Source organism: Narcine bancroftii, unplaced genomic scaffold, assembly GCF_036971445.1.
Source record: "Narcine bancroftii isolate sNarBan1 unplaced genomic scaffold, sNarBan1.hap1 Scaffold_151, whole genome shotgun sequence".
NCBI classification, from domain to species: domain Eukaryota; kingdom Metazoa; phylum Chordata; class Chondrichthyes; order Torpediniformes; family Narcinidae; genus Narcine; species Narcine bancroftii.
Genome location: NW_027211886.1, coordinates 5,295,499 through 5,321,610, shown reverse-complemented (window position 1 = coordinate 5,321,610; position 26,112 = coordinate 5,295,499). Strand labels below are relative to the sequence as shown.

At 39.4% G+C, this 26,112-nt stretch overlaps 1 protein-coding gene across 2 annotated transcripts in view; it reads left to right on the top strand.

Annotated features, from left to right (window-relative positions):
• The window catches only part of LOC138750449 (beta-1,4 N-acetylgalactosaminyltransferase 1-like), a 79,390-nt gene that overhangs the window by 40,128 nt on the left and 13,150 nt on the right, over positions 1-26,112 (top strand). For both annotated transcript variants that reach the window (XM_069912504.1, XM_069912505.1), the window contains exons 6-8: positions 9,453-9,633; positions 11,238-11,330; positions 12,439-12,626. In XM_069912504.1, the coding sequence (XP_069768605.1) occupies positions 9,453-9,633; positions 11,238-11,330; positions 12,439-12,626 (462 nt within the window). The remainder of the gene's footprint in view (positions 1-9,452; positions 9,634-11,237; positions 11,331-12,438; positions 12,627-26,112) is intronic.

Below are 26,112 nucleotides of genomic sequence, written 5' to 3'. Positions count from 1 at the left end.
CCCAACCAACCATTTTTCCCCTGCAGCCGCTGCAACCGTGTCTGCCTGTCCCGCATCGGACTTGTCAGCCACAAACGAGCCTGCAGCTGACGTGGACTTTTACCCCCTCCATAAATCTTCGTCCGCGAAGCCAAGCCAAAGAAAGAAAGAAGAAAAAAGAAATTCCTCCAAATGTTATCATTTATCTTCCTATTCAAATCAGTTTCCCATTTTAATCTTGATTTATTAATATTTGGTTTAAACATTTTATTTTGTAATGACTTATAAATCTCAGAAATAAATTTATTTATTTATTTCTCCTTTAGTAAGTAATAACTCTAAAGCAGATTGTCTAGGTAATTTTAAACTATGATCTAACTCAATGGTTACCAACCTTTTACTTTCCACTCACATACCACTTTAAGTATTCCCTATGCCATAAGTGTTCTGTGATTAATAAGGGATTGCTTAAGGTGGTATGTGGGTTGAAAGAAAAAATTTGAAAACCACTGTTTTAATCATTCCAAATTGATTCGTTATGTGCACAGCTTCATCACTCTAAAGGAAATGGGCCAATGACAATTTTTCTCAAGCAAAATATTTCAGTAATAATTGGGTCTAGAACAGTGATTCTCAACCTTCCCTTCCTACTTACATACCACCTTAAGCAATCACTTACTAATCACAGAACACCTATGGCATAGGGAATACTTAAAAGTGGTATGTGAGTGGAAAGTAAAAGGTTGGGAACCACTGATCTAACTTTTCAATTAAAAAAACTTTTACTTGATAATAACCAAAAAATGTATTATTAGGGGTCTCATATTTTTCACTCATTTGATTAAAAGGTATATATTTCCCTGCTTCAAAACAATCTTAAACTTTTAAAATCCCCAGTTGATTCCAAATCTTCAAAAACTGATTATTAACAGGAAAAGGAAAAAGCTTATTTTGAAATAAAAGCATTTTCAATGAAATCTTACATTTTCCACCTGTCACATAATCAATTTTATTCCATAATTCAATTAAATGCTTCAATATTGGTGGATCTCTACCAATTAACAATTTTGAATTCCACTTATAAATAAATTCTTGTATACATTGTTCATCAATTTTAGTTAACTCCGTATTTGCCCACACTGAGGATTTCTTTAAATCAAACATTCCACTAATAAATTTCAGTTTTGCAACTTTATAATAATTCTGGAAATGTGGAAGTTGTAAGTCACTTAATTCAAATTTCCAAGTTAATTTTTCCAAGGATACTCTAGCCATTTTCCCTTTCCATAAAAATTTTCTAACAATTAAATTAAGATCTTTAAAATTTTTTGAGGTATTTGGCAAGGAATAGACTGAAAAAGATATTGGATCCTTGTAAAAATATTCATTTTAATAAAATTCACTCTACCTATTAAAGTTATAGGTAAATAATTCCACCTATTTAAATCATCTTTAATTTTATTAAATAATGGTAAATAATTTAATTTATACAAAGTATCTAAATTTCTTTCAATTTTAATACCTAATATTTAATCGGATTTAATCGATTTAAATTGAGCAATTTGTTTGCATCGATCATAACCTCCTTCAACTGACGGCATAACCTCACTTTTGTCCCAATTAATTTTATAACCAGATATTTCCACATAGTCTTGTAATTTCTTATATAAAGAAGATAATGAATTTTCAGGATCTGTTGTTTAGATTAATACATCATCGGCAAACATACTAATCTTATATTCCTCTTTATTAACTTTAATTCCTTTAATACTAACATCTTGTCTTATTAATTGTGCTAATGGTTCAAATGCCAAAACAAATAATGCAGGAGATAAAGGACAACCTTGTCTTGCCAATCTAGTTAATGAGAAAGAAGAATAAATTTGTCCATTAGTAACTATTCTAGCTAAAGGATTTCTATATAAAGTTTTAATCCAGTTAATAAATATTGATCCAAATTGAAACTTTTCCAAATTTTTAAATAAATAATTCTATTCCAATCTTTCAAAAGCCTTTTCAGCATCTAATGATAAAATTACAGCTAAATCTGACTTATTCTGATAAATATGAATTAAACTAATTAATTTACCAATATTATCAGCAGAATATCTCTTTTTAACAAATCCCGATTGATCTAAATGAACCAATTCTGGTAAATATACATTCAATCTATTAGCAAAAACTTTAGCTACAATCTTATAATCAACATTTAATAATGATATAGGCCTATAAGACTCTGGTTTTAATAAATCTTTATCTTTCTGAGCCATTATGTTATTATAGCATTTGAAAAAATTCTGATAATGGACAAGTTTGGGTTGCTTGTTTTAGTACGTCCATTAATAAAGGCATTAATAAATCTTTAAACTTTTTATAAAATTCACACATAAAGCCATCTTCACCTGGAGATTTACCATTTTGCATAGAATTTAAAGCCTTAATAACTTTTCTCAGCATAAACAGAGAATCTAAATCTCTACGAGCTTGACAATTTAAAGATGGAAGTTGAATCTTCTGTAAAAATGCATTAATTGTTCCTTCATCATCTACTGACTGAGATGTATATAACTTAGTATATACTCCTTAAAAGAATCATTTATTTCTTGCAGTTTATAAGTAACTTTTGAATTTTTTTAACAGCATTAATAGTTCTTGATGCTTGTTCCATTTTCTATTGCCAAGCTAATACCTTATGTACTCTTTCTCCTAGTTCATAATATTTCTGTTTAGTTCTATCAATTAATTCATCCATTCTATTTGTCTGTATCAAATTATAATGCATTTTTAATTAATTAATTCCAACATCTTTTTCTAAGAGGGATCTTTATGTAAATTATTTTCCAAAATTGCTATTTCTTTCTCTAATTTATCTATCTCTTTAAGATAATTTTAAAAATTTTAGTTGAATAACTTTTATTTGACCTCTTAAATAAGCTTTTAATGCATCCAATGAGACAAATTTATTATCAACTGTATTAGTGTTTATATCTAAATATAGTTGTATTTGATTCCTCATAAAATTATAAAATTCTACATTTTTTAATAATGAAGAGTTAAATCTCCATCTATAAATTGAATCAATCTTTTCGGAACTTAAACATGACATCAATAATGGTGAATGATCCAATACAATTCTGGGTTCATATTGTGCATATTCAATTCTTCCTTGCAAATGAGCCAAAATTAAAAAGAAATCTATCCTAGAGTAAGAGTCAAATCGATATGAATTAAATGAATAATCTCTTTCCCTGGAATTCAGTTTTCTCCAAATAGCTACCAAATTAAAGTCTTTCATTAACATCAAAATTCTTATAGCAGTTTTTGTTTCTGAGATTTATCCAAAATTGGATCTAAACAACAATTAAAATCTCCTCTAATTATTATGTTTTCATTTGTTTCTACCAAATTTAAAAAAGCATTTTGGATAATTTCTCATCATCCGTATTAGGTGCATAAACATTCATAAAAGTCCAAGATTCTGAATGAATTTGACAATTCACCAAAACAAATCTTCCCACAGGGCCAATAACCATTGATTTTAATTTAAATGTTAACTTTTTATTTATTAAAATAGCCACTCCTCTTGTTTTAGAATTTAGAGACGAAGTTATAACTTGACCAACCCTTTCTCTTCAACTTTTGATGCTCCTTCTCAGTCAAATGAGTCTCCTACAAAAAAGCAATATCTACTTTCAACTTTTTATATTAGCTAAAACTCTCTTCCTTTTTAATTTGAGCCCGTTTGCATTAAACGTTACGTAATTCAAATATGCACCCCCATAATATAATTTAAAAAATACTTTACTCCCATTTCCACCCCATCTCGTCTCGCCTCCACAGCCAATCTTAAAAACATGCAACATCTCCAAAGATAGAAAGATGAGATAGATGAGATCTTCCACCATTGGAGGCTACCCCTTCAGCTGCCCAATGCAAGAAAAGGAACCAACCAACCATCTGGCCCATCGAGCCTGCTCTGCCATTCAATAAGATCATGGGTGATCTGGCTCCACAACCTAGCCTTTCCCATTCACCCTTCATTTCCCCACCATGCCAAAATCCTCTAACTACAGACTTTAACAATGAAATTCCACTCCTTCTCTCTACCTGCCCTCACCCACCCACTCAGCCCCATTCCCCTGCATTGTCCTCAAAACCTTGGATACCTTGACTATTCAGATATCTATCAATTTTTGCCCTAAAACAACCAACGTTCTGGGCTCCACAGCCACCCATGGTAGCAAATGCCAGAGGTTCACCAATCATTGGTTAAAGAAATTCCTTTGCATCTCTTTTTAAATGGGTGCCTTTCAATCCTGAAGTTGTACCTTCTTGACCTGGTCTCCCCTACCATGGGAAACAGCCTTTCAACCTCTATTCTGTCCAGGCCTTTCAACATTTGAAATACTTCTATGAGGTTCCCCCCCCGCCCCCCCCCCCCACCCCCGGCATTCTTCTGAACTCCAAGGAGTACAGTTCAAGAGCCATCAAACATTCCACATATGCTAATCCTTTTATTCCAAGAATCGATTTTGTGAATCTTCTCTGAACCCTCTCCAATGCCAGCACATCCTTTCAGGATCCCAAATTCTGAAGCCCAAAACAGTATACGGTACCCTAAGTGAGGCCTCACCAGTGCCTTATAAAGCCTCAACATCACAGCTCTTATATTCTATTCCTCTAGATATGAATGTCAACACCGACTCAACCTGGAGGTTACCTTAAGGGTATCCTGCATGAGGACTCCCAAGTTCCTTTCCACCTCTGAATTTTGAATTTTCTCCCCATCCAAATGTCTCCTTTTTATTCCTTCTGCCAAAGTGCATGACCATATACTTTCCAATATTGTATTTAATTTGCCCTGTTCCCCTTTCCTGTAAGATGCTCCTTTAAACCAAATGTGATCAAGTTTATCACCCATGTATCTCCATGTATGGCTGGGTGCCCACTGGTGCCTGATGTTTCACTCTGCTACACAAGCCAAATTCTTCCTTGTGTGTCCAACACCAGCTGCTGTTTAGCTTCCATTGTTTCATTCAAATCAAGGGCAGACAATTCAAAGCTTAAATCTCAGCCAGAGATAGCTGTTACACATGGTTAGTGTAACGCTTTAACAGTGCCAGCGACCTGGGTTCGAATCTAGCACTGTCTGTCAGGAGTTTGTCTGTTCTCCCCTGTTCTCCCCATGTCTACGTGGGTTTTTCTGGGTACTTCAATTTCATCCCACCCTCCCTAAACATACAGGGTTGTGCGTTAGTTGGGTTATTTGAGCGGCATGGGCTCGCTGGCCAGAATAGCCTGATACCATGCTGTATGTTTAAATAAATAAAAAATTGAAGTGAAATAATTTGATCTGAATGAAACTCTTGCTAACGACAGGTTTGTAAAATGTTCAACTGGTCCAGCAAAAAAGCAGGAATGATGCAAAGCACTTTTACTCAAAGGCATCTGAAAAACGTTGCACTGCCTGTTCCATTCCCATCTGCCACCGTCATTTATGGTTTCACCCAGTGCAATAGGTACCCAACCATCTGGTACCTGCACAGTCTGAATGTGGCTTAGTGCTGAAGCCTAATGGATAATGCAGATGTATTCAGGGCATGGAAGAAGTCCATGTAACTGTGATCTTATACCAATTATATAAGCATATAATGTAGAACAAAAAACATTTCAGCACAGTACAGGCACTTCAGCCCTCAATGTTGTGCCATCCTATATATTCCAATCAAAAAGAATCTAAACCCTTCCTCCCTCGTAACCATCTAATTTTCTTTCATCCTTGTCCCTGACTGAGAGTCTCTTAAATCCCTTTAATGTATCAGCCTCCACCTTCATCCCTGGCAAGATATTTCAAGCATTCAAATCTCTCTGTAAAAACTTACCCTGATTGTCAATCCTAAACTTTTCTCCATTCACTTTCTACAGATGTCCCCTGGTGTTTGCTATTCCCATCTGGGTAAAGGAGCTGGCTCTCCTCCTTAACTCTCCCTTCAGAATCTTGTAGACTTCTATTCAGTCTCTTCTCTTCCTTTTTCACTCCAGAGAAAAGTCCCAGCTCTGCTAACATTGCCTTATAAGACTTATTATCCAATCCAGGCAACATCCTGGTAAATCTCCTCTGCACCTTCTCCATAGCTTCCACATCTTTCCCACAATGAGGTGACCAGAATTGAACACAATATTCTAAGTGTGGTCTCACCTGAGATTTGTAGAATTGCAACATGACTCTTGAACTCAATCCCACTATAAATGAAGCCCAGCATCCTATGGGTCTTCTTTCTATCCTATCAACCTGCACGACAACCTTGAGGGATGTATAGATATGGAACCCAAGGTTCCCTCTGTTCCTCCACACTGTTAGGTATCTGACTGTTAACCCTGTACTCAATCTTCTGGTTTGACCATCCAAAATGCATCACTTCATACTTATCTGGAATGAACTCCATCTCCCTCTTTTCCACCAAACTCTGCATCCTGTCTATATCATTTTGTAATCTAAGACAACCTTCAGCACTATTTACCACTCCTCCAACCTTTGATTCATCCACAAACTTACTGACCCATCCTTCCACTTCTTCATCTAGGCCATTTATAAATATCACAAAGAGCAGGGGTCCCAGAACATAGCCCTACAAAACTCCACTAGTCACTGTCCTCCAAGCGGAATACTTTCTGTCTAGCACTTCTCTCTGTTTTCTACCTGCAAGCCAATTTTTAATCCACACAGCCAAGATTCCATGGATTCCATCCCTCATGACTTACTGAATGAGTCTTTCATGGGGGACCTTGTCAAATGACTTACTGAAAACCATATTGACAACATCTACACCCTACCATCATCAATTTCTTTTGTTGCCTCCTCAAAAACTCAATTAGGCTTATCAGGCACAGCCTTCTCTTCACTAAGGCATGCTGACGATCCTTGAGAAGACTGTACTTCTCCAAATGCTCATAGATCCTATCCTTAAGAATCCTCTTCATTAGTTTACACATCACTGACATAAGACTCATCAGTCTATAATTCCCAGGATTCTCCCTATTACCTTTTTTAAACAAGGGGACCACATTTGCCTTCTCCAGTCCTCTGGCACCTTCTCTGTGACCAAGACAGACTCAAAGATCATAGCGAAAGGCCCAACTATCTCTTTCCTCCTTTCCCACAGCAACCTGGGGTATATTGCATATGTCCACGGGGACATCAATTTTTATGTTTTTAAGAAGATCCAACTCTTCCTCTTCCTCATCTCAACATTGTCCAGTACACAAGTCTGATCTGTTCCAACCTCACACTGATTAAGGTCCTTTTCTCTGGTGAAATCTGAGACATCTTCAACCACCTCCACCTCCAGGCACATGCTACCTCCTTTATCCTAAGTGGCCCCACTTTCATTCTCCATCTACATATGTTCTTCACATATGCATAGAAAAACTTGGGGTTCTCCATAATCCTACTTGCCAAGGCCTTCTCATGTCCCCTTCAAACTCCACTAAGTCCTTTCTTATTCCTTCTTGACTGCCATAAAATTCTCAAAAGGTCTTCCTGTTTTCTGCTTCCTAAATCTAATCTCTGCTTCCTTCTTCCTCTTAACAGTCTGATCACCCCTTTTTATACAACCCTCTACCAAGATTTTGTCAGTGAATTTGATGATAGTGTTCTTGTCAAAACAAGTTTACTGGTGTAATCTTTTTAATGTGGTCAAAAACTGAATGAGTTAACCAATTGAAAAATTCATCAGACACTTCCCATGGAAAGATTCATCAGACACTTAACGAGGAATTTAATATCAACCAGGTCAGCTTGTCTTTTTTTTCTGTATGAATATGAATTTGTAACCACTGAAATTTAGTTCTGATGGCGATTTAGACTAGCCATTCTCAAACTTGTTTTTGGCTATGGCCCCCTTAAGACTCTGCTCAAAGTTTAAGGACCCCCCCTTCCTTGTGAAGCTGTTAAGTTTATTTGTTTTTTTTCCCCATACTTCTACTGATAACACAAAGCACATAAAAATATTTTATAATTTCAGTCCATGGCCACCCCTTAAATGTGATCTGGCCTCCAGGAGGGGGTTATGTGGCCCCAGTTGAGAAAAACAGGTTTACATGACTGCAGGCTCTCTGCAGTATTGTGTCAATAAACTCTTGGAGCAAATCTCAAAGTCTTCGTCTTTAAGTTCTGCAAAGTCATGCAACATGCAGATGGCTTGCTCGAGAGGACATCCTATTGGGCAATGAGGCAGGTCAAGGGCAGATGATACAAAGGTAATTGGAGGAGACAGTAGAGTTGAGGAAACTGGGAGGCTGCAGAAGGACTTAGACCAGTGGTTCTCAACCTTTTTCTTTCCACTCACATACCAGTTTAAGTAATCCCTATGTCATCGGTGCCCTGTGAATAGTAAGGGATTGCTTAAAGTGGTATGTGAGAAGGAAGAGATTAACTGCTCTATACCCAATTGTTACTGAAATATTTTGCTTGAAAAATTGTCATTGGCCCATTTCCTTTGGAGTTATGAAACCGTGCACATATTGATCCAATTAGGTACGATTAAAACAGTGGTTTTCAACCTTTTTCTTTCCACCCACATACCATCTTAACCAATCTCTGCATAGGGTGTACTAAAAATAGTATGTGGGTGGAAAGAAAAAGATTAAGAACCACTGATTAGACAGATGAGAAGAATGGACAGAGAAGTAGCAAATAAAAATATTATATCAGAATGTATTTGGTCATGCACTTTAGTAAAAGATATAAATGGAGAAAATTGAAATTTACCAGGTACAAATGGACCTGAGAGTCCTCGTGAAAACTTGCAGGTTGAGTCGGTGGTGAAGAAACCAAATATAATGTTGGCATTCATTTCAAGAGAAATAGAACAACAGGGATGTGATGTTGATTCTTCACAAGGCACACTCGTGAGACCTCATTTGGAGTATTGTGAGCAGTTGTGGGCTTCTCATTTAGGAAAGAAGGCACAGAGTTCAGAGTGCATAGTTACAGTAGGTGTTTTAACGCTACCTTGAAAAATGGGGTTAACCATGCAATTTGCCTGGTTAGCGCCCCACTCACAAGACAGTGAGTCACAGAGTGCAGGGTTCAGTGATACAGTGAGTCAGAGTGCAGGGTGTGGTGTTACAGTGAGTCACAGAGTGCAGGGTGCAGTAATACAGTGAGACACAGAGTGCAGGGTACGGTGTTACTGTCAAAGTACAGGGTCTAGAGATAAGTACAGGTCAACAAAGCAAAAGAAAGATCCATTTAAGAGCCTGATGACAGCAGGAAAGAAACTATCTTTGAGCCTGTAGGTTAATGCTATCAACCTGTATATTCTCTATCTCAGAGTGATCCACAACAGGTGCAGAAGTGGTTAAGAAGTCAAAAGGCACGTTTGTCTTTTATTGTAAACAGATTGGAGTTTAGAAATGGGGAGGATGTTGGAAGACCTGATATGACTCACTCAGCCTTTTGTCTTGTATAGGTAAACCTCACAGCCACCTTGGGGACATTTGACGTGGCCGCCGAGGTGGATCAAGTGACCATCGAAGGCGTGGGGCAGATGCATCTGTCTCTCTCGAGCTCTCAAGTGGACAACCTGAACCGCCAGCTCCAGTTTGTCACCTACACCAACACAGTCTTCAATCCCAACACTGCAGACACAGGTGAGTGGCCTCAGTGAGAAGTCAGCTAGAAAGGGGGGGACAAAGTCATGAATTACATTGTGCACAGGAAGAGAGAAGGTAAGACCATGGCCACTCTCATTAACGTTCTAATCTTGCCTGATTTCGCTGTAACCTGCATCAAGGTTGTAGCCTGAGTCAGCAGAGGCAATCCAATTTGTTCTGAACCAGGTGCAAAGGATGAGATGTGGTTTAAAAGTTCAAGTTTATTATCATCTGCTTATACCAGCACAACCTGATACAACAGTGTTCTCCGGTCCTCAGTGTAGAACCCTGCGATCACACATATATTCATAACGTCCATCCAGACAAATGATACATATGTACAGTTCGTAAAATTTAATATTAAAATTAATAATTATTATTGTTAAATAAATAATAATTACAGAGGGTTTATATGATCAGTTCACTCAATCATTCAGTTTCACTGCCGGAGGGAAGAAGCTGTTTTTCAGTGTGGTGATTCTTGCTTTGATAGTCCTGTACCTCTTTCCCTACAGGAAGCAGCTGAAAGCTGCTGTGTGCAGGGTGGTAGGGGGTCCTCCCTGATTTTGTGTCCCCTCTTCAAACAATGATCCCAGTAAAACCCATCGATGGGGGGGTGGGGGAAGGTGGTGGGAGTCCCCAGTGATCCTCTCTGTCACTCTTATGGCCCTATGGATTGATCTCCAACCTACAGTAACCATACCTTCACTGTGATGCAGCCGGCCAGGGCGCTCTCAAAAGAGCTCCTGCAGAAATGTTGACAGAATGGTGGCCAGTAGCCTTGCCCACCTCAGGCTTCTCAGGAAGTACAGTCGCTGTTGCACCTTCCTGACAAGTGAAGAGATGTGTATGTCCAGGAGAGGCTACGTTAAGTGGATTCTGATGAACTTGGCATCTTTATAGTGCTGGAGGGTCCAGCCCAGGTCATTAGCAGGATAAATTGACTCTGTGCCAGGAGGATTAATCAAATTACAGCAGCCAATGGCCCAAGGCCAAGTACAGGCAGGCTGTAGAGTCCAGTCCAGGCCATTTAGATGGGGACAACAGCAAAGTGTGTACTAATGGGTGGGGCAGAATCAAACCTTGATTGGCAGCTGGTGTATCTTCCAACTAGGTAGTGGCCAGTGTTGTCACGTGACAGCCACAACCCTTCCCAATACATCACCCATTTTACTTTAATTTTGATAAAAGATCCCAAACCATGAAATGGTCACTGGCCATTTCTACCCACAATGCTCTATGTCCTGATGCATCCCTCCAGCAGATAAAGGGTCACTGATGCCAAATGTTGACTGACCATTTCTCTCCCATGGATGATGACACTGAGTCCCCACCTGTAGCTCATCGCTCGCTCGAGGTAAGTCCTGTCCTGCAGCTGGATCTGGAGACAGCCGGTCCCATGGAAACCTCAGTCACACTTCCCGTTCCAGCATGAAGGATCAAATGTGAGGGCTTCATGGGTAAAGTAACAAGGCTGAGAGCCATGGTCGCCTCTACATATATGGTCTCATCCTGCAGGCTGCGAGAATCTGTCCGGTTGGCTCTGGGGCAGCCCCAGTTCATTTCCACCCGTCTCAGTGTGTATATTTTGCATCTTCCAGTGAAGTTCGAGACAGATGGACACCAGGCTTTCTTTGTCATCAAGATTCAACATGCCACCATCCCAAAACTATACATCTCAGAAGACCAGCCAGGTCAGTCCTATTAATCCAGGATCAATTGAGGTCTCCCATCCGGCCACAGGCACACTGTGGCCAAGTTTGCAGTTGATATGAAAGTAAATGGAGGAGCCAGGGGTGTTGAGGAAACATGGAGGCTCCTAAAGGACAGACTGTTTACGAGAGAGAAGTGGAAAATGTCAGAAAGTGTATGGTTATGCACTCTGGTGGAAGAAATAAACAGGCAGACTATTTTTAAATGGGGAGACAACTGAAAATACCGGGATGCAAAGGGTCCTGGGAGTCATTGTGCAGGATAACCTGAAGGGAAACACGCAGGTTGAGTTGGTGGTAAAGAAGGCAAATCCAATGCTGGCATTCATTTCAAGAGCAGGGATGCTGAGGCTTTATGAGGCATTGGTGAGACCTCACTTAGAGCATTGTGAGCAGTTTTAGGCTCCTCTTTTAAGAAAGGATATGCTAACATTGGAGAGGGTTCAGAGGAGGTTCACTAGGATGATTGAGGGAATGAAAGGGTTATCATATTAGGACCGTTCGGCCACTCTTGCCCTGTATTTGTTGGAATTTAGGAGAATGAGGAGGGGAAGACCTCATTGAAACATTTTGAATATTGAAAGGCACGGGCAGAGTAGATGTAGAAAGGTTATTTCGCATAGTGGGAGAATCTAGGACAAGAGGGTATAACTTCACAATTGAAGGGCGTCCACTTAGAACAGAGATGCGGAGGAATTTCTTTTGCCAGAGGGTGATAAATCTATGGAATTTGTTGCCGCAGGGGGTTTCGGAGCAATACATTGCATGTATTTAGGGCAGAGATTGATAGGTTCTTGATTAGCCAGGGCATCAAAGGTTATGGGGAAAAGGTGGGGCAGTGGAGCTAAGTGGGAAAATGGATCAGCTCATGATTAAATGGTGGGGCATTCTCAGTAGGCTGAAAAGCCTATTTCTGCTGCTATGTCTGAACAGATTTGAGGGACTGAATGGCCTCTGCTTCCTGAAATTCTGAAATCCAGTAGTACCAGACAATTCAATGGTGTTTGTTGCACCTTCATGGAAACAGTGTGATGTGTCCAATAAAATAGGTTGAAGGAAAGGTGGTGACTCACTGTTCTCTGTGTTTTAGGGTATAACATCAGTGCCTTGGTGACAATCGTAACCAAAACTTTCTTAAGGTACGACAGGCTGAGGGAGTTGATAGCGAGCATCAGGACGTTTTACCCCAAAGTCACCATTGTGATCGCAGATGACAACAACAACCCAGAAAAGATGGAAGGACCATATATTGATCAGTACTTCATGCCCTTTGGGAAGGTGTAGTATGGTTTCTATTGATTAAATGCATCATGAGCCAAACAAAATGCTGGGCCCATTGTTGCATCCCATCCCCATCCATGATGTGGAGCACAAAGTTCTTCATATGATGTCAGTTTACAGATGGCATCCAAATCGGTGGTCTGGTGAACAGTAAAGAACATTCTCGAATGTTCCAATGGGACCTGGGTCAACAGGGGATGTTGGCAAAAGAATGGCTGGTGGACCAACTCAAAACAAAGGCAAGGTGTTGCTTTTAAGAGGTTATAGCAGGGCAGAACTTGGATATCAAATGGTAGGTTCCTGTAGAGTGTTGTTGAACAGAGAGACTGAGGGATACACAATTCATTTACTATCATGTAGCATGTAATATTACACGAAATTACCGTCTGCTTGCAGTAAAGCAGGCAAAGTGATGCCAGTAGTGTCACTCGGCACCCCTTACAGTACAAGAGAAAGAGAAAAAAATGAGAGTCCCAACAGAGTCACTAAGTATCCGTGGATTCACCTCCAGCGCTCCCGCAGCCTCTGTAGCTGCACAGATTCCTGTTCAAATCATAGGCAACTTGAACCAAATCCAAACCTCCGACATGACCTGGAAGCGTTCAAATCCTGGATCCGATACCTGGTTTCCATGAGCTAGTCTCCAGGAGCTTGAAGCCTGTGTGGGTATCCTGACTGCAAGTTACCGGCAGACTGCGTGGGTCCCTCAGCAACCGAGCCCCTCACTGGTCCGGTACCATGTCACCGTCCTGCAGGGACATCTCCTCAGCTTCTCTTTCTCAATAGGGGAGGCTCTCATTTCTGGTGCTCTGCACTGGTCCACTGCTCCCTCATCAACCATTGCAAGTAGATATGGGTTACGTGAAGCTTTAGACAAGGGTCTCTTGAAATCAATACTAAGCCGTTCCATAGGTTTTGTTGCTTTGATAAGACTTCCTCCTGATGGGTGTTAGAACTGAGGCGTTAGTTCAGCACAGACCCTGCATGAAGCACAAGGCTTCTTGACATCTTCTGTACATCTTTCTACTCTTTTTACTGTCAAACATAAAGGTTACTGACGTCTGATCAGTAAACAAGCTAAAGTGGCACCATGCCAGGTAGTGGCTCCATTTGCGCACTGCCTCTACAGTGTGGTTGTGAAATTCACTTCCATGTAGTGTCTTTGACATGAATGCAGCAGGCCGACCTCCTTGGTTAAGGACAGCAGAAATAGCTACATCAGATGTGTCACAATCTACTTCAAAGGGTAAGTTTTCATCCACCAAATGCAGGGTGGCTTCCTCCAACTTTCTCTTTAGTAAATAAAAGGTGTTCAGGGCCTTTTCCTCCATTGGAAACTTCTCTGTATTTACCATGAGTTGAATCTTGTTAGAAAACCCATGAATCTATTTGGAAAAATAAGCAAACATCCCAAGGGCCTTTTTTAAGGATCACAAATTTTTTGATGGAGAGGGTTCTTGTAGTAAGTCTCTCAGGATCTGGCTCAATGAGACCCTTCCCCACACAGTATCCAACATGAATGGAATTCACAGTCCCCACAGTCTGAATCATTAAGTGTTAGGTGCCTTTGACTGATGGTCTTGAAGAATTTCTTTACATTTTGATCATGTCCCTCTTGTGTTCATCCAACAGTAGTGATATTATCAAGGTAAGGGAAGGCACCTTGCAGTTTTTCATCTCTAACTGACTTGTCCATAGTTCGCTGGAAGGCAGCCACCCCATTTTTGACTCTTAATGGAATCCGACAAAATTGTTATAAATGTCCATGGGCTTCCAAAACTGTATAATTCTTATCTGACTCTTTCAGTGACACTTGGTTGTAGGCACTTTTCAGGTCAAAGGTAGAGAACACACTATATATTGCAAGTTTGTTTACCATTTTGTCAATTCTTTGCAAGGAGTAAGCATCCAATTCCATGTATTAATTGATTGTCTGTGAATAATCCACACACATTCGTTTCTTGTGTTGGTGGGTAGGATCCTTCACCACTACCACTTGGGATTGTCATGGAGATATAAACATCTCAATGATGCCTTCTGAAAGTAAATGGCAAATTTCCTGTGCAGTGAAGTTTTGATCATCTTTGCTAAAGCATCAATTTCATTTAATTGGTTTACAGCTTGGTGATCAGTTTGGAAAAAGGGATGGCTCTTCTATTTTTGCTGTGGTCAGTGCACAGTAATGATCAGCACCATTCCCAGTTAGGTCAGACAAGGGTCCTCCATATTTAAATTTCACACTCAGATGCTGACGCTGGAAATCCTGGCCTCATATTAAGTCAGAACATGGGTCCTTCAACACACCAAGTTGTGTGGCAGCGCATGACTGGCTATTAAGACTAAGAGTTAGGTCAACAACAACATATCCTTGGGAACTAGTGTTTAAAATTTTCTGAGCCCTAGTAATGTCTTTACTGGACGGGTGAGCCTTTAGTTTTAGTTCCCACGTGACTTTATCGCTAATGTAACTAGCAGTGCTGCACGAATCCAACAGAGCACTTAACCTTTTACCTTTCACAGTCACACAGATTGCAGATTGAGCAAGTCCTTGTGGCATATTAGTAAGTGTAGCCAATACCTGAGAATTGACCACCATTGCCACTGAGCTTGATGAGGCCTTGGATTTGCACACTTAGGCAAAATGTCCCTTCTTCGTACATTTATAGCATGTAGCCTTGCGTGCTGGACAGTTATCTCATGAATGGTAAGAGAAACCATAGAAAAAACTTTTCTGTTTTGTATTATAAGAGGCAGCCACAGCTGGTTATCAGGCAGCCCTGTTAAAGAATCCTTCTCACGTACCTGCAGCACCTGTGATAGTTCAGGGTTCACTACTGCAGCTGTATGGGCCGCTGGGGTAGCGTATGCATCATTATTGCATTGAGCTACGTCTAACGCAGTAGCTTGGTTATAAGCTGTCTGGAAGTCCAGTGTTTTGTTTTCTAGGAGACGCTGGCGTATTGCAGATGTGGCAATGCCAGTGATGAATGCGTCACTCATTGCCTCGTTTCCACATTGCTCCGCAGTATTATCTCAAAAATTACAGTTTCTCTTTAACTTTTTCAACTCCTTGAAGAAATCATCTAATGATTCTCCTGGCTTCTTCCACCTGGTAGCCAGTAAATGTCTGGCAAAAACCTCATTGGGAGACTCCACATATAAACCGCCCGACTTAGAGAAAGCCGAGTCAAAATGTTCACATCCTTCTATGTATTCGAAAACATTGCAACTCACTCAGCTTAATAGTGTTCTGTACTTGTTCGACATCTTCTCCCCATAGTCAGCGATGTAGTTCATGAGAATCGTACACCAGTGTTGCCATTCCTTGGCAGCTGTCGGTGAGCTGGGGGGGTGGGGGGGGGGGGGTCGATGTTTAAATACTTAGGCCTCCACATCGTTTCCGTGCTTGACAATTAATTTGAGTAAATTGTGAGAATGAAAAAACTTGGTAGCTGCTTTCCAAGCTTTACTCAACTTAATCGTGCAGTTACAGTTAATTGAGCAGATAGAAGGTGATTGGAGGAAGAAGAACAATTAAGATTAGCTTTGTAATATTACAGTGGGTTTTTGTTGGTGGGGGGGGAGGATGTCCGGTTTCCTCCCACTGTTCAAAGCATACCAGTGGAGTAGGTTAATTGATTGTAAAGTGAGCAGCATGAACTCGTTGACCAAAATGGCCTGCTACTGTGCTATAAATCTAATTTTTTTTTAAAAAGCAGCATTTGGCTGGGTGTGACACAACACAAGGATGTATGGTCACATAGATAATGAGCATGTTAGGACCAACTTTGCATCACTTGCTCTTTTTTAGTTCAGGTACTATTTATTGTTATGTAGTAAAACAGAAGTGTAATATTACACAAAACTGCCTTTTGCCTGCCGTAGGGCAGACAGAGATTTGCTACTCGCATTATCTGGCACCCATGACAGTCAGATAAAGAGAAGAAAAAGATAGTCCTCCCAGAGCCACTGAGATTCGCCTCCAGTGCTGTGACAGCTTCTGCAGCCGCACAGGCTCCTGTTCGATCCATCGGCGACCTTAGCTCCAGATGCGTACTTCTGACACAATCAACCTTCAGTGCCCAAATCCTTTCTTGTCTTCAGCACTCTCTCACACCCCAGCTCTGATACCTGGTTCCAATGCCTCCAGCAGCCCATGTCCCTCAGCTGCTGAGACCCTCGCAGGCCCACCATCACTGTGGTTACCATCCTGGAATCAGAAATGCAGCCACTATGTTCCATCCCTGAACCTTCTCTCGTGCAGTCAGTAAAGCACATTGATATCTCCACACCATCCCTTTGATGCTGTCTTGGTTAAACTTGTACCTCTCATTTTGTTCGTTTTAGATTGGTCACAGTGTTTGAGCTACCGAAAGAAAATAGACACACACACCGAGAGCAGTTCAGTTTGTACAAATGTTTATTACAAATTCAAAAGCTGATTTCAAACTACAATATGCAAGCCCTTCCCAACTATACTTATCAACGCCTGGACTGGTCTCAACTGCCGAAGCGAGGCAACGACTGCACACTTGTAGTAGGTTGTCAGGGCGCCAGTAGCAGCTTCTCCACCTCCCTCGACCGGGACGTTGGCTGGACTCTAGAAGTTCTTCTTCTTGCTGAGAGATGTTGCCACCTCTCGGAGAGTCTCAAACTTCAGCAGCGGGACCATGGCTTATATTACCCAAAAAATGCTTACCCAAGCACCTATTCCCAGCGCAGCAAGAAAGATAAGCGAGCAAGCTAGCATGCTAGGCTTCTATCAAATAACATAATTTTTAGCTTATAACTTTGAATACAATGGTTTATTTTGCATCAAGGCTAGGCCTCTGACAGTCTGTGACCAAAACAAGCAGGAAGATTAAATGTTCTTGGTACACAGATGTCCTTTCTTCAGATAACTGCATCTCTGGCCCTTCGGTGGAATTTAGCTTATGTCTGCTGATTCTAAAAACAAGCAGGTTCTCAGCCTTACAGAAGCAAAGGCTGCAAAAGTAAAAAAAACAAGGTTTAAATCTTCCATTACAGATGCACAGCACCTCTCAAGGCACTTTATCCTCAGATGCCAGTCCTGAACTGACAATGTTGGGAGATTAGGGAAGGGGGCTGAGGCTAAGGTTAAGCAGACAGGATTTCAGGGGGTGGTAATTGAAGCAGAATCAGTTTGTGGAAAATGGTGGAGACTGTGAGGAGCAGATGTCTGCCAGCGCGAGTGGTGAGGATCCAAGAGAGAAGGCAGTGAGGTCCATGAACTGGATACTGGATTCTGTGTTAAGCTTCCCATGTTGCTTTGCCTTTTGCCTCAAACTGAATGGAACTATTTCTCTAACTTGGTGCATGAATTGCAAAAGCTTGGTTTGCACATGCAACAAGTCAAGAGACTTTTATTGCTCGAGGGTTTGAACTTAAGTTCATTTATTCTCATCTTTTTGGCATCTTGGCCTTCATAAATCAAAGTTTTGAATACAGGAATTGGGATGATATGGAGTTGAATTCCAGGGAAAGATTAAACAGATTGGGACTTTATTCCTTGGAGCATAGAAGTATGAGGGGAGATTTGATAGAGGTTTATAAAATAATGGGGGGAGTAGACCGAGAAACTGCGAGTAGGCTCTTTCAACTTAGATTAGGAGAGATAAATACGACATGGCTTTAGGGTGAATGGTGGAAGGTTTAAGGCATTGGTTCTCAACCTTTTTATTTCCACTCACATACCTATGCCATCGGTGCTCTGTGGTTAGTAAGCGATTACTTAAGGTGGTATGTGAGTGGGAAGGGAAGGTTGAGAATCACTGCTCTAGATCCAATTATTACTGAAATCTTTTGCTTGAGAAAAACTGTCATTGGCCCATTTCCTTTGGAGTTATGAAACGGTGCACATGGCGATTCAATTAGGTATGATTAAAACAGAGGTTTTCAAATTTTTTCCTTCCATCCACATAGCACCTTAACCAATCCCTTACTAATCACAGAGCACCTACGGCATAGGGAATACTTAAAGTGGAATGTGAGTGGAAAGAAAAAGGTTGAGAACCACTGGTTTAGGGGGAACTTCTTCACTCACAGAGTGGTGGGGATGTGGAATGAGCTGCCATCTGACATGGTAAATGTGGGTTGACTCTTACATCTTAAGAATAGATTGGATAGATACATGAATGGGAGTGGTCTGGAGGGTTATGGAATGGGTGCAGGTCAGTGGGACTAGAGGAATGATGTTTTGGCACAGACTAGAAGGGCTGAATGGCCGAATGGCCTGTTTTCTTTTTGGTAGTTTTATAAGATTCTATCTGATTGTACAGCCTGATGAAACTCTGTGATTCTTCTGACCATAGTGCACACAGCCACACAGACAACACCCTCTTCAGACAACGATCCCAGTAGATCCCAGTAGGGGAGAGAAACTCCAGTGATCCTCTCTGCCACTCTCGTTAATCCACAGGTCCATAAAAGTGGCAGAGAGGATCACTGGAGTCTCCCCCCATCGACATGATCTACCAGGATCGTTTTCTGAAGAGGGCACGCAAGATCATTGCGGACTCCTTCCATCCTGCATGCAGCATATTTCAGCTGCTCCTGTCAGGATAGAGATACAGGAATATCAGAGCCAGCGCCACCAGGCTGAGGAACAGCTTCTTCCCATGGGCAGTAAGAACAACCAAAGGAACTGCTCACACTAACCATCTAAGACCCTCATATGTACAAAGCAATATTTATTGATTTGCATAAATTAAATACTTGTCCTGTGTATGTATTCTTTGTCTGTATGTGTGTTACCTCTGTTTGGTTATCTGTATGTGTTGCACTGAGGACCAGAGAACACTGTTTCGTCGTGCTTTATTTGTACAATCAGATGACAATAAACTTGACTTGACGACACAGTACACCCTACACACAAACCGAAAGACCATAAGATATAGGAGCAGAAATAGGCTATTCAGCCCATCGAGTCTGCCCTACCATTTAATCATGAGCTGATCCATTTTCCCACTCAGCCCCACTGCTTAGCCTTCTCCTCAGAACCTTTGATAACTTGGCTAATCAAGAACCTATCAATTTCTGCCTTAAATATACTCAATGACCTGGACTCCCCAGCACCTGTACAGCCCTCTAGCTGAAGAAACTCCTCTGTTCTAATCGGAATCCCTTCAATCCTGAAATTGTGCCCTCTTGTCCTATAATTTCTCACCATAGGATATACCCTTCCTACCTCCTCTCTGCCCATGCCTTTCAAGATTTGAAATGTTTCAAAGAAATTTCCCCCCCCCCCACATTCTCCTAAATTCCAAAGATTGCAGATCAAGAGCCTTCAAACGCTCCTCATATGATAATCTTTTCTTTTCTTTTTTTTTTAAATTTTTTATTTTTCACACCATAAATCACAATAGCCATGATATACACTTTTTCTTTTTCACACATTTACAGTGACTTTTTCTCCCCCCACCCTCCCTCCTCCCAAGCCACCCCCCCACCCCCCCCTCTCATCCATTTTAGGTATACAATCTAGGTTGCATTAATTCAGTCAGACAATGTTGTCATTCAACAAAAATACACCAGAAATTCTACTGAGTCCATTCTTTTCTTTTCTTCTCCTTCCATCAACTTAGGTAATGTTTGTTCCCAGTAGGTTTTCGCTATTGTATTTAATGTAAGGCTCCCATACTTGTTCGAATATTTCAATATTATTTCTTAAACTATATGTTATTTTTTCTAATGGAATACATTTATTCATTTCTATATACCATTGTTGTATTTTCAAATTATCTTCCAATTTCCAGGTTTACATAATACATTTTTTTGCTACGGCTAGGGCTATCTTGACAAATCTTTTTTGTGCATCTTCCAAGTCAATTCCAAATTCTTTATTTTTTATGTTACTTAGGAGAAAGATCTCTGGATTCTTTGGTATATTGTTTTCTGTTATTTTATTTAATATCTGATTGAGATCATCCCAAAATTTTTCTACTCTCTCACATGTCCAGATTGCATGAATTGTTGTTCCCCTTTCTTTTTTACATCGTAAACATCTATCAGATACTGTTGGGTCCCATTTATTTAACTTTTGCGGTGTAATGTATAGTCTGTGTAACCAATTATATTGTATCATACGCAGCCTCGTATTTATTGTATTTCTCATCGTTCCAGAACATAATTTCTCCCATGTTTCCTTTTTTATCTTTATATTTAAATCTTGTTCCCATTTTTGTTTAGTTTTACCATTTGTTTCCTCATTCTCCTTTTCTTGCAGTTTGATATACATATTTGTTATAAATCTTTTGATTAACATTGTATCTGTAATCACATATTCAAGGTTACTTCCATCTGGTAAACTCAAATTGCTTCCTAATTTATCTTTCAAGTAGGATCTCAGTTGGTAATATGCCAGCGCTGTATCTCCAGTTATATTGTACTTATCTCTCATTTGTTCAAAGGATAAGAATCTACTTCCTGAAAAACAATTTTCTATTCTTTTAATCCCTTTTTTTTCCCATTTTCTAAAGGAAAGGTTGTCTATTGTAAAAGGGAGTAGCTTATTTTGCGTCAATATTAGTTTTGGTATTTGATAATTTGTTTTATTTCTTTCTACATGAATCTTCTTCCATATATTGAGGAGATGGTGTAATACTGGAGAAGTTCTATGTTGTACCAATTTTTCGTCCCATTTATATAATATATGTTCAGGTATCTTTTCCCCTATTTTATCTAATTCTAGTCTCGTCCAGTCTGGTTTTTCCCTTGTTTGATAAAAATCTGATAGGTACCTTAATTGTGCGGCTCTATAATAATTTTTGAAGTTTGGCAATTGTAAGCCTCCTTGTTTATACCATTCTGTTAATTTATCTAGTGCTATCCTCGGTTTCCCCCCTCTCCATAAAAATCTCCTTATTATTTTCTTTAACTCTTTGAAGAATTTTTCTGTCAGTTGTATTGGCAATGCCTGAAATAAGTATAGTATCCTTGGAAAAATGTTCATTTTAATACAGTTTATCCTTCCTATCAGTGTTAGTGGTAGCTCTTTCCAATGCTCTAAATCGTCCTGTAATTTTTTCATTAGTGGATTGTAATTGAGTTTATATAATTGGCCTAGATTTTTGTTTATTTGCACACCTAGGTATCTTATTGCCTGCATTTGCCATCTGAATGGGGATTCCTCCTTAAATTTTGAGAAATCCGCGTTATTCATAGGCATTGCTTCACTTTTATTTACGTTTATCTTGTATCCCGACACTTCTCCATATTCCTTCAATTTCTTATATAGTTCTTTTATTGATAGTTCTGGTTCTGTTAAGTACACTATCACATCATCCGCAAATAGACTGATTTTATATTCCCTGTCTTTTATTTTTATTCCTTTTATATTATTATCTATTCTTATCGATTCTACTAGTGGTTCTATAGCTAGCGCAAACAATAATGGTGATAGTGGGCATCCCTGCCGCGTTGACCTGCTTAAGTTAAATTGCTTTGATACATGTCCATTTACTGTTACTTTCGCTAACGGTCCCTTATATAATGTTTTAATCCAATTAATATACTTCTCCGGTAAACTGAATTTTTGCAATACTTTGAACAAGTAATTCCATTCTACTCTGTCGAAGGCCTTCTCTGCGTCTAAAGCAACTGCTACTGCCGGTGCTTTATTTCCTTCTACTGCATGAATTAAGTTAATAAATTTACAAATATTGTCTGTTGTGCGTCTTTTTTTGATAAATCCAGTTTGGTCTAAATTTACCATTTTCGGTACCTGTTCTGCTAATCTGTTTGCTAATAGTTTAGCTATTATCTTATAATCTGTGTTTAGCAGAGATATTGGTCTATATGACGCTGGTGAGAGTGGATCTTTCCCTTGTTTTAGTATCACTGTAATTATTGCTGTTTTACATGAATCTGGTAAGTTTTGTGTCTCATCAATCTGGTTGATTACATCCAGGAGGGGCGGTATTATTAGATCTTTAAATGTTTTGTAGAATTCTATTGGGAGTCCATCCTCTCCTGGTGTCTTATTATTTGGTAAATTTTTTATTATCTCTTGTATTTCTACTGTTCCAAATGGTTCTGTTAATTTATTTTGTTCCTCTATTTGTAGTTTTGGTAGTTCAATTTTAGTCAAAAATTCATCTATTTTCCCTTCTTTCCCTTCGTTTTCAGTTCGGTATAATTGTTCATAGAATTCTCTGAAGTTTTCCTTAATTTCTTTTGGATTATATGTAATTTGTTTGTCTTTTTTCCTTGTTGCCAATACCATTTTCTTAGTTTGCTCTGTCTTAAGCTGCCATGCTAAGATTTTGTGTGTTTTTTCACCTAGTTCATAATATTTCTGTTTTGTCTTCATTATATTCTTCTCCACCTTATATGTTTGTAATGTTTCATATTTTATTTTTTTATCCGCCAATTCTCTTCTTTTGGTTGTATCTTCCTTTATTGCTAATTTTTTTTCTATGTTTATTATTTCCCTTTCCAACTGCTCTGTTTCCTGATTATAGTCCTTCTTCATCTTGGTTGCATAACTTATTATTTGTCCTCTAATGAATGCTTTAATTGCGTCCCATAGTATAAACTTATCTTCCACTGATTCCGTATTTACTTCAAAGTACATTTTTAATTGTTTTTCAATAAATTCTCTAAAATCCTGTCTTTTAAGTAGCATGGGGTTTAATCTCCATCTATACATTCTTGGAGGGATGTCCTCTAGCTTTACTGTCAGTATTAAGGGTGAATGGTCCGATAGCATTCTCGCTTTATATTCTGTTTTTCTTACTCTATCCTGCATACTAGCTGATAACAAAAATAGGTCTATTCTTGAGTATGTTTTATGTCTAGTCGAGTAGTATGAGTATTCCTTTTCTTTTGGGTTTTGTTTCCTCCATATGTCCACAAGTTTCATTTCTTGCATTGATTTAATTATAAATTTGGTTACTTTGTTCTTCCTGTTAATTTTTTTCCCCGTTTTATCCATATTTGGATCCAAATTCAGATTGAAATCCCCTCCTATTAGTATGTTCCCTTGCGTATTAGCTACCTTCAAAAAGATATCTTGCATAAACTTTTGATCTTCTTCGTTAGGTGAATATATATTAAGTAGATTCCAAAGCTCCGAATATATCTGACATTTTATCATAACATATCTCCCTGCTGGATCTATTATTTCCTCTTTATTTTAAATGGCACATTTTTGCTAATTAATATAGCCACTCCTCTTGCTTTTGAATTATACGATGCTGCTGTTACATGTCCTACCCAATCTCTCTTTAATTTCTTGTGCTCCAATTCAGTTAAGTGTGTTTCTTGGACAAATGCTATATCTATTTTTTCCTTTTTCAGTAAATTTAGTAGTTTCTTCCTTTTAATTTGGTTATGTATTCCATTAATATTTAAAGTCATATAGTTCAGCGTAGCCATTTTATATTTTGTTTATCTTCTCTTTCCGTTTTTCCATCATTACCTTTCCTCCTTTTCCATTTCTGTTTTCTTATTTTCAACTCTTTACCAGACAACATTCCTACAACATCCAACATTTTCCTTATTCTCCTATTTCTATCTTCTTTATCCCCAATCTCCCCTTCCCCTCCTGAGTTGTCCTTTATCCCTTGTCGGACAACCACATCTCCCCTCTCCATTTGGATTTGCGAATCCACTCGCAAGCGTCAACTGATTTTGCAGTGACCGCTCTTTTCCCCCACCCAGCCCCCCCCCAGAAAAGATTTCACTTTTCATATGTCACAAAGGTCACTCTTTTAATTCCCTCCTTATTCTCTCTATTCCATTACCTTCCCTTATTAATTCTTGTCTATACTATCTATGTTTTCCTCTAATTACAGATACTTTCACGTATGCCCATTGTCTCTATTCACTCTTATACCTCTTTACCCGCATACATATCAATCGTGGTCATTTTTACCCTCATTACCCGTCTTCATCCCTCAGTCTATTTTTGTCTTTACCCACATACATATCAATCGTGATCATTTTTACTCTCATTACCCGTCTTCATCCCTCAGTCTATTTTTGTAATTGTTCTGCAAATTTTCGTGCTTCTTCTGGATCCGAGAACAGTCTGTTTTGTTGTCCTGGAATAAATATTTTCAATACCGCAGGATGCTTCAGTGTAAATTTATATCCTTTCTTCCATAAAATCGCTTTTGCTGTATTGAACTCTTTTCTCTTCTTTAGGAGTTCAAAGCTTATATCTGGATAAATGAAGATTTTTTGCCCTTTATACTCCAGTGGTTTGTGGCCCTCTCTTACTTTTTTCATTGTCTTCTCCAGTACCTTTTCTCTTGTAGTATATCTTAGGAATTTTACTACAATAGATCTTGGTTTTTGTTGTGGTTGTGGTTTAGGGGCCAATGCTCTATGTGCCCTTTCTATTTCCATTTCTTGCTGTAGTTCTGGACATCCTAGGGCCTTAGGGATCCATTCTTTTATAAACTCCCTCATATTCTTGCCTTCTTCATCTTCCTTAAGGCCCACTATCTTTATGTTATTTCTTCTGTTATAATTTTCCATTATATCTATTTTTTGGGCTAGTAATTCTTGTGTCTCTTTGGTTTTTTTATTAGATTCCTCCAATTTCTTTTTTAAGTCTTCTACCTCCATTTCTGCTGCTATTGCCCGTTCTTCCATCTTGTCCATTTTTTTCCCCATTTCTGTTAAGGTCATATCCATTTTATTTATTTTCTTTTCTGTGTTGTTTATTCTTCTTCTTAAATCATTGAATTCCTGTGTTTGCCATTCTTTAAATGACTCCATGTATCCTCTAACAAGAGCAAGTATATCCTTTACCTTGCCTTTCCCTTTATCTATTTCACTGTATTCTTCCTCTTCTTCTTTCTCTGGGTTGGCCATCTGTTGCTTCTTTGATGCCCTTTCCTCCTCTTCTTTCTTGTTTCCATTATCTTCTGTGGTCTCTTCTTGCTGCAGGTGTTCTGCAGCTGTCGTTGCCGGCTGTGGAGATCGACTGCCCAGCTGGTCCCCCCTCCCGTCGGTGTGTTTTTTTTCATGCGCGGTTGCGCACTTTTACTCGGCTCTGTGAGCCATTGATGTAGTTCTTTTTCCACCGACCTGAGGTAGTGGGCTCCTCTCTCCACAGCGGGCCTCTTCGGACAGGTAAGGCCTTCACCTTTTTCCTCCGTTGTCTTCTCTTCCTCTCTTCTTTCCGTTGATTTTGATTTTTCTCCTTTTGTCTCCATCTTCTTTCCACCTTTATACTCACTTTTCTTTAACTTGTATTTCTTTGCCTTTGTATTTTCTCTTGTTTTTCCCGACTTTTCTGGAGAGGGCTGGAGTTCACCGTCCGGCCACTACTCCATCACGTGACTCCTCATATGATAAATTTTCAATCCCGGCATCATCAAATGACACATATACGGAGCAATCCAAAATAAATATAGATAAAAGTAATTCAAAGGTTTCTTGGGTTGTTCAGCAGTCTTACCACCTGTGGGAAGAAGCTCTTTCCAGCCAGACAGGCCTGGCTCCTGTACTT